The sequence below is a fragment of the Chelonoidis abingdonii genome, chromosome 5 (genome assembly GCF_003597395.2).
Source record: "Chelonoidis abingdonii isolate Lonesome George chromosome 5, CheloAbing_2.0, whole genome shotgun sequence".
Taxonomy (NCBI): domain Eukaryota; kingdom Metazoa; phylum Chordata; order Testudines; family Testudinidae; genus Chelonoidis; species Chelonoidis abingdonii.
The window spans coordinates 94,327,054-94,337,098 of NC_133773.1; the positions used below are offsets into that span (position 1 = coordinate 94,327,054).

General features: G+C 43.2%; 1 protein-coding gene across 1 annotated transcript in view; it reads right to left on the minus strand.

The window, feature by feature from the left end:
• DCUN1D4 (defective in cullin neddylation 1 domain containing 4) overlaps positions 1-10,045 on the minus strand; it is a 115,733-nt gene that overhangs the window by 56,396 nt on the left and 49,292 nt on the right. Inside the window, 1 exon segment of the mRNA XM_075066462.1 lies at positions 867-958. Coding sequence (XP_074922563.1) covers positions 867-958 — 92 coding nt within the window.

The following is a 10,045-nucleotide window of genomic DNA, read 5'->3' on the forward strand; positions in this document are numbered from 1 at the left end:
CCCCTTCAGTGCTCTTTGCAGTACTGTACTATAGAATTATTTTCTCCCATTGCAAATAGCTTCCTTTAGGAGAGTTTTGTGTACTATTCTGCAAAAATAGCAGGTCACTGCCTGTATGTTGTCAGAAGATAAAGTATATTATAATAGGTGGTCCTAGAAGAAATTGCCAAGTCAAGTCCTGTTCAATATACAATAGTGAGAACGAAGCTAAAATATACCCTCATGCTTAGTGATGAAAAATATTCTAAGGAAAGACTCCTTGGGGAAATATGATCTCAGGAATCAGTTCCATTTTCTGCTTTGAATTGGAACCAGATTTAGAAGTGACAAACTAAATATGGCTAACCTCCTTCCCCTTTTTAAATGGGGCCCATGTCACCAGGTGTCTACACTGCTCAATGGTAAGGGGTCAGAGCTCTAAATCAATGAGTTAAACAAACTTCAGTGGGAAACATAATTTAATGTACAGATATTAGCAATAAATTCTGGTATAGATTTTAGCAATAAACCACAATTAAAGCTTGATTTTGTTTCATGTACAGTTACTAATTTATTTATAATTGTGTGTAATTTAAAACCAAAATAGTGACCTATTATCTGCATTTGAAATGTTTCTTGCTTCGGGAAAATACTGGCTTCAGTGTGCTAATTATGCTTTCAGACACTGGCACATCTTGAGTTCTTTGGCATCTATCTATAAACAGGATTCTTTTTTATTCAAGGATTCTTTTTTAAACTCTTTGCTTTACCAAGAAACCTCTGTATTCAGATTTAAATTTCTAGGAAAAATCTCTTAATAATGTCTTTAAATTTCAATACAAATTTAGACAATTGTCAGGATTAGGCATTGGTACATATCAGCTTACCTGCATACTCATAGAACCATTCTAAGCATCTCTTACTTGAAAAGACTTCTTCCTCTGTCTTTATTCTAGTTGAATCATATTTTCTATACATGCTAAAAATGGAGAAAATAATAAATAAGTAATTTACATTTTAAAAAACAGCTTTGTAGTCAACATACAGTTAGCCAGTACAAATGCAATATCATTTTCCTAATGTGGATAGTTTAATCTTAGGGCTTCTGTTTTTCAGGGTTTAATAAGGTAATTTCATTTTGGGGGAGTCTATTTTTTGGAAATTTTTGAGCTTATGTAGATGTCCAAAAATGTGTATATTTTGTAATGAGTAATGTATATTATACACATTATTCATTATAATAGTATATGCTGTAATGAGTAATCTCTCTGTAATGTTCTTTAGCACACTTTAACATAGTACTGTTTCAACCAGCACTACATTAAAGCACACTAGGGAAGTTTTAATGCACATTAATAGGGGCTACGCAGACCAGTTAATGCGCAACATATGAGTGCGCTTTAGAAATCACACTCTTGACAGTGTGCATTACTGAGCCATGTAGACAAGCCCTTAGATACAAGTAACCATTTCCAGGTTTACTTTATAAACACCAGTTTGTTTTCTTTTCTTTTCTCTTCTTTTCCAGAATCAGGGGTGTTTTATTGGTGTTATCAGTTAAAATCTAAAATCAGAAGCCCTACTTAATCTTTAGCATTTTACTTAACATCTTGTCCGCAGATATTCACTTATTTATACAACTGCTTAACAGAATAAGTACCACAAAACTAAATATTAGAAATACTGAATGTACAAATAAAGCTTGCTCTTTCAAAGTTTGGAACCTTTTCAGCAACATTGACTAGATGGCTCAAGGAACTGTAATGACCTCTTGAGACCTTCATCTACAGATCGTTGGTTTAAAATCCAGCTCAGGCTGAGAGTGACCACCAAAAAAACCTGCAGGGTAACCAAATGCTATGTGAGTTTGTTAGAGGGCTTTCCCTTCACACCCACAGGCACTGACTCCGTGGAAGCTCCAGGGCTGGAGCACCAACGGAAAAAACTTAGGGGCTGCTTAGAAACCACTGGCAGCCAACTCCTCCCCCCCGCATGCCTCCTGCCCACTGGCAGCCCCCACAAATCAACTCCTGCCCCTCCCTCCCAGCACTTACTGCCTCCAGCAATCAGTGGGGTGTGCAGGAGGCTCTGGGAGGAAGGGGGAGGAGCATGCTCAGGGGAGGGAGTTGGGAGAAGGGGTGGAATGGGGCCTGGGACAGAGCAGGGGCAGAAAGATGCAGGTGGAGGCTTGGGGGGGAAGAGGACGGGTAGAGGCAGGACCTGGGGCAGAGAGGGGGGTTGAGCACCCCATGGGCCCGGAGGAAGTGGCACATGTGCCCAACCCTGGTTCTTGTAACACAGACAGAAAGCAGAAGACAAGAAATCCGAAGTGCAGGCAATGCAATATTTATTGGGGTTAGTTTCAAGCAAGCATATCCATAGCTCCACACGCTGGCAGTCTGTTTCCAAGTGTTCCATTCCCAGCTTTGAGGTCACAGAGCTTTTACACATGTCCCCGTTCCCAGCTCTGACATCGCAGAGCTTTTGCCTGTGTCCCTGTTTCCTATTCCCCCCACCTCCTTCTTAGTAGCCCCATATATACCTGCAATGCATGCCCGTGGTCCCACCTCTTACAACTTATGGTCATGTTCCGTTTTGGAGGGTCATGAGTCTGGGCTCTTCGTCCTACCTCTTTTGTATCCCATGGGAGGGATACGGAGTGAGGCTGTGCACTGACCAAGGCCAGGCTTTTCCTCGGCTCTAAGTATGTCTAGTGCCTCCCCACCAAGCCTCCTTTCCCCTCCTAACGGGCAGTCTGACCTTGGCTTGAGAGAGGAGCCACCCAGCCTTCCAGTGTATGCTCATCTGACAAACTCCCACCATCCCCAGTAACACTTTAACTGTTCTTATCTGTTCCCATTATACTATCAAATCCACCTGGCTAGGCAAAGGCAACACACAGTGTCTTTGTTCACACATATTAGTAAGGATATGGATGTATCAAAAATCAAACAGGCAAACAAGACCCAAAATTCTATCTCATGCGAATATACAGGCCTGAGTCCTGCATTATCACTAGCACTCCTAACAGAGTTGGTGGCCTCAGTTCAGTTCCTGAACTGCCCTTGAACCAATACACACAACAATGGCAATTTCTGCAGAAAATCCACAGCAAAGGACACAACTAACTTCGCTGTGTCCTAAACAGAAACTCTCTAGATGAGGGCTTAGGCCTCTGCGTAAAGAAATATAGAAAAATTTGAAGCGTCTCTATCTTTACTGTATTTGTTCAGCAGCAAAACAAGAGTATCGTGAATTTCTATCCCTGGTGACACAGGGAAACCCATCACAAGTGCTAAAACAGAACAGTTAGTTACACTAAAGTAACTAGGGTTTTTATGGGAGGGGGAAGATAAGGGATTTGGGAGATGATGATGTCAGCATGTATCTCACTGTAGGTGCGAGTACTTTTTTTGTTTGATTAAAAGTGTCTGTTAGGGCAACACATGCAGCATAAGCCTCCTCATACTCTCACACAAGAGCAAAATTGGGGAAGGAATGGAGGCAACACCATGTTCCCACAGTTTCCTTGCAATTCAACCTCTGTGTTGCTGAGGACTCTGAAAAGTGGGGATGGAGGGTGCGTCATGGGATTCACAATGAGTATCTCAAAGAACCACACTTACTGTAAGGTAAGCAACCACTTTACCTTTCAGCCTGTGTCAATATAAATCCCACTGTAGATAACTGGCAATCAGTATCCCCCCTGGACAGTGGGAGTCAGGAATTCCAACTGTATAAAACACACTGACGGATTGCTCTGCCAAACTTGCAATCTAACCTAGCTACCATGTCAAGTGCATAACATTTAACAAAAGTACAGAAAGTTACTCAATGTAGCTGCCTTGCAGATCTCAGAGACTGGAACGTTTCTGAAGCAGGCCGACAATGCTCCCTGTGCCCAGGTGGAATGTGCCTTGACGTCTGGAGGGAGCGACACACCAGCCAATAGATAGGAGGTGAAAATACAGTGTGATCCACTTCGAGATTCTCTGCAAAAGAGATAGCTTGGCCTTTCAAGGTGTTAAATATAGCCACAAGGAGGCAGGGACAGAAAGGCAGTCCTACTGAGGTAATAGAGCAAGACTCTGGAGACGTCAAAAGCATGCAGCTTCTTCTTCACAAAGCTGCATTCAATACCAAGAGAGAAGACAGGTATGGTGATGGACTGGTTCATGCAGATTTCCAAAACCATCTTTGGGATGACTTTGGGATGTAGCTTCATCGCCACCTTTTCTCTGTAAAAGAACGGCTAAGGCAGGTTGGACCTAGAGCTTTGAGCAGGTTCTCAACCTGTGGCTCACGGGCCATTTGCAGCCCCATCAGCACACAGCTGAAGCCCATGTGACATCCTCAGGGCCATACAGTAATATATATATTGTACAGATGAGGCCCAGTAACACATAGAGAGCTGCATATGCAAGCCACAAAGGTAAATGAGGTTGAGAACTACTGCTACAGAGCCTGGGCCAGTATAGCTATGCTTGCCGAGTCCCCTAGTGTAGATGCTGCATAAGCCAGCAGAAGGAGAAATTCTGCTGGCATAGCTACACCACATCCCTTAATGACATTTGCTAAACCGACAGAAGCACTCTCCTGTTGGCGTAGTTGCAGCTACACCATGGATTTAGCTGACATAGCTATGTCAGGAGAGGTGTGATTTTTTCCCACACTCCTAGCCAACACATCTATGCTGGCAAATCTTTGTAATGCAGACCAGGCCTAAAGACCCGTCTGTCTGATATCAAGACAAGTTGTGCACAGTGTAAAAGAGTGAAGGGGCTTCTGAAAGTTCTGCTCTCTAGACTGAGTCTGCTGCAGCTTCAAACACCTCATCAAATCTGTTCACATGTCGAAGAAGTAGTGTGCATTGCTGAGGAAGAGATATGCTGGCAATCTCATATCTTGGGCTCTTTTTGGCATGATATTCCATCATAGTGGTGGTAAGACAGTGTGCACTGAGTCTGGGCTGTAGCTGGGGATGCTACTGTTTGAATTACAGAGAAGGGATATAAATCCCCAGAGCATGTAGAGTATCTCTGGAGTCCTTCAGCATGTGCACACCACTGTCTTCTTGCTAAACAGCTCTGAGTCCTCAGAAGGCAAGTCTTCAGTCATGACCTACTCCTTTCACAGGATGTCCAAAACTTGGCGCCACAATACATTGTGCATGGTCACTGTGATGGCCATAGACCTGTATAAGGCGTCTTAATTATAGCCTTAAGCTACTCTCTGATGTCATGACGCAGCTTTGCAGAGAAGAGTGTCAACCAGTCATATTTGGTTAGCAGTGCTTGGCAATTATCCACCATTATTTTTAGCAAAGCCAAGGCATACAATACAATTTCCTCCCAAACAGGCTGAGGCATTTGGGGTCTTTGTCTTTCTATGTACTTTTGTTCAACCTCAACTTTTCTTGTATGGTTTGATATAACTAAAGAGCCTAGGTTGCGGTGAGTGTAGAAGTAATCAAACCCTGTGACGAAGTGGGACTGTTCTTAATGTTTCCTCTGAATACTGTGTGGGTGCCTCAGTTTCCCCTATGCATTTCTTAAGTCTCCAGCATGCATAAATGGCTGACACTCTGTTTCCTGGCAACAAATGCTCAGGGCCCTTCCCCCCCTGCAGGACCCTCTGGCTTCACCAGGACCCCGCCTGGGCGGACTCGCTGTGGGAAGCGCACGGAGGGGCATATGTTGAATGCTCCAAGGTCTGATCCAGGAAGGTGAAGCCATGTGAGCTTCTTGCCCTGAAGACAGTCTGCTCCAAGGAAGAGGAGGCTTCCCAAAGTCCTGACTGGCTTTGTGGGGAGCAGTTCCAGAGCATTGCCCGGGGACTCCGTGACAAACCCCATACGGGGTAGTGGTATCCAATGTTCCCGCTAATTTTTTCCATCCATGTGCAGAATGAATTTTGTTATGTGCAACACTAATATCAAGGTGATGTGCAGATGCGCACCACCATACAAACAAAAAACATAGCTATAATATATATTTTTAAACAGTTCATAGGTATGGAAGAAGAAGGAAGAATATTAAAACAAGGGATAATTAACAAGGTGCACTGCTTAAGGTGTTTATTTAATATGAAATCAAATAAAAAGAAAATTAACACTGCCCTTCGAGTACATGTATTTTATCATCCTTTCTAACAACTCAAGCTAGTAAACACACCAAAATGTGGCATACTGAAAACAGCTATATAAATAAAACAAAATCATGGGCATTAAGTAAAAGCATAAAAAACATGCTCATCATATGGTGACAGTAGAGGGGAAGAGAAGAGGCAGGCAGAAGCAGAGATGGATTGACAACATAAAAGTGTGGAGAGGAATGGACTTTGCGGAAACTCGAGCACTGACACACAATCGTCAGGGGTGGAGACAATTGGTTGATTGCTCATCAGTGATGATGCCCCAACAACCTATGCGATTATGGGAGTGATGATGATTATAGAAAATATGCACCAGACGCCCAATTTAATAACCTACTCCTACCACAGACCACTAAATCTTCAGGGAAAGCTGCTCTCAAAAATGAAGCATATGCCAAAACACTAGCATGCTACCAACTTTTGCAGTACACAAAACTATCCCTCTTGCATGCATATTATCTGCACACATAGCTCAGCTTTAAGATGCTAAACAAATCTATGAGTCAACTAGAAATAGTCATGCTCTCATCACAAATATTAATACAGTATTTTCTGATATTAGAAAGGAGAGTAAAAGGCATTCAACTTGGGCTATAAAATTTCTCTGAGATGTCAACTCTTAATTTGATTAATACTGCACGCACATAGGACAGTAAAAAAAGTAATAAAGCAACACAGCAAGCAAAACTACAAACAAACAAGTGACAACATTGAAAATACGAAGGAAAGTGAGACATCAAGTGGTTGGTTATGGGTATTTAAATTAGTGCTTAGGACCCACGCTGTGCAAGTTCAACAGAGTTCTGTAGAAACAGGCAGGGTTTCGAGGATGCTCGTGCTTGGGATCGAGGGTGTGTTAGGGGCGAGGGGATCAGCGGTGGGTCCTACGGGGTTGGACATGGAAAGCAGGGTTTCAACGTTCAGGCCCTGGTGCGACTGTACCTCAAGTGCTCCCAGACAGCAGCAGTCCCCTCGACTCCACATTGGATGCGGCCAGACAGACTCTGCGTGCGTTCCCCCGCAGGCGCACTACCTGGAGCTAGCACTGGCTGTGGTTACCCGCCAATGGACTGCAGGGGGTGCTGGGGTTGGACATCGCGAGTCCCCGGCATAGCCGCCTAATGAGGGGGGGATCTAACGCGGTGCTTCCGGGAGCCTGGACAGAGTGGAGTGCAAAGCCTGATAGCTTTCCTCTGGCGGAGCGACAACGGTTAAAAGGTCGGAGGCGGGATGTCGCCCAGGCCATAGATGTGCCGCACCTCTTTGGTAAGTATGGATATTTTTTAGAAGTGAAGATTAGGTGCAGTGATGGTCTTACTTTCTTGTGGATGCCTCTATGTAGAGACAATCCAGATAAAAGAATATAATCGGTGACTTTTTTTTTTGATTAGTGTGGCTTTAAGTAGCTGATCTTCTGCTAGTTACCTCTCTGAGGGCACGTTCTTCACTAGCACTTATAAGGTGCTGCCGCTCCAGCAACTTAACATCTGCTTGTTAGTCGGCACAGTAGTGGGAGAGCTCCACGCACAACAACCTATCTCCATTGAGGGACGGGCCTACACAGCTGGAGCGCTGCGTATCTGGCTCATTACAGCGCTGTACTGTTGCAGCATCGGGGGGTGTTTTTTTTCACACCCTGACCAAGAAAGTTGCAGTGCTGTCTACGGCTGGCACTATTAAAGTTTATATCTGGATCCCAAAGCATTATTGCATTTGGAAGCTCCCATGCATACACGTTTCGCAGGTTGGGGCTTTTAGTGAATGATTACTGGAGCAAAAACGGTGATATAAGGCCTAAAAGCTCATAGACATTTTGCAAGGGTATACATTCAAACAAAAGCTTGCAATGGCTATGATATGGTTAGACAGAAAATTTCTTTTAAAACATAATTCTGTTTGGAGTGTTGTAGACATAATGTTAAAATGATCTTATGATTCTTTTTTTTTAAAATATCTGTACTAATAAATACATGGTAATTGTAAACTGGCAGAACCTCACTATGGATGTGCTGTTTATTGTTTGGCCTTTCAATTAGAGTTGGATTTCAGACAAGATTACCATTAAGATTTTAGAATTTGTTTGGGGAGAGGTATTTGGATACCATAAGGCCTGATCTTGCTATCTATAGTATAGTTCTGGCTCTTCAGCCAGTATCTCCCATTGACACATAATTAGCAGCCTAGGTGTGGTAGTATGTTTTGTAGGAATTCATAGATTTCATAGGCTCTAGGACTGGAAGGGACCTCGAGAGGTCCCTGCCCATAGGCAGGACAAATACTAAGGCTAGACTGTCTTGATAGACATTTATCTAAACCTACTCTTAAACATCTCCAGAAATGGAGATTCACACCTCCTATAGGCAATTTATTCATACCAGTGTTTAACCACCCTGACAGTTAGGATACTTTTTCTACTAAATGTCCAACCTAAATCTTCCTTGCTGCAGTTTAAGCCCACTGCTTCTTGTTCTATCATTAGAGGCTAAGGTGAACAAGTTTTCTCCCTCTCCTGATGACCCCTTTTAGATACCTGAAAACTGCTATCTGTCCCTCTATCTTCTTCTTTTCCAAACTAAACAAACCAATTTCTATCCTTCTTCATAGGTCATGTTCTCTAAAGACCTTTAATCATTCTCGTGTCTTCTCTGGACCCCTCCAATTTCTCCACATTCTTTCTTGAAAATGCGGTGCCCAGAACTGGACACAGACTCCTATTGAGGCCTAACCCAGCGCAGGAGTGAGCACCAAGAATGACTTCTCGTGTTCTTGTTTACAACACAACTTGTTAATGCATCACTGAAATATCGTTTGTCTTTTTTGCAACGGTATCACATTGTTGACTATATTTAGCTTGTGGTCACCATAACCTCTAGAATCTCTTTCTGCATACTCCTTCCTAGACAGTCCTTCCCATTCTGTATGTGAAACTGATTGTTCTTCCTTAATGAATGGACACTTTGCATTTGTCTTATATGACTTCATCCGGTTTACCTCAGACCATTCTCCAATTTGTCAGATCCCATTTTGAATTTTGACCCTGTCCTCCAAAGCAATGCAAATCCCTCCCAGTTTGATATATCGTCGCAAACTTAATAAGCACTACTTTCTATGCAACATCTAAGGTGTTGATGAGAGATATTGAACAGAGCCGGTCCCAAACAGACCCCTGCGGGACCCACTTGTTCACTTTCAGCAGGATTGGGAGCCATTAATAACTACTCTCCTGAGTTACGGTTATCCGGCCAGTTGCACCCACTTATAGTAGCCCATCTAAATTGTATTTGCCTAGTTTATCGATAAGAATATCCTGCGAGACCGTATCAAATGCCTTACTAAAGTCTAGGTATAAACACATTCACCGCTTTCTCTTACCACAGGCTCTATTATCCTATCAAGAATGTTATCAGATTGGTTGGACCCGACATTTTGTTCTCTTAACATCATGGCTGGCTTTTCCTCTGTACCTTAACCACCTTCATAGTGTTTTGCAGGTGGAATTTTCTTTAGGTTTTTTATGGCGTGTGGCGGGGTGTTTTTCCCCGAATGTTCCATTTCCTGGGCATAACCAAAAGGGTGGAGAAGTAAAACTTTTAAAATAGGTGGGGTTCTTTTTTGTAGTTCCTGTTGGTTTTTTTTTTATCTTGCAGCTCTTGAGGCAGGGATCTGTGCAAACTTCTGAAGCCATGTTTTATGCTGTTCTCCAGCTGCTTCTCTGAGTGTTTTTGAGTGGACGAATCCACAACACACACAGCTACACACACACCACACACAACACACACACACCCACACACAAACACAACACACACCACAACACACCACACACCACACACTCTCCTCTCTCTCTCTCTCTCTCTCTCCTCTCTTCTCTGTCTCTCTCTCCCTGTCTCCTCTCCCTCTCCTCTCCCTCCTCCTC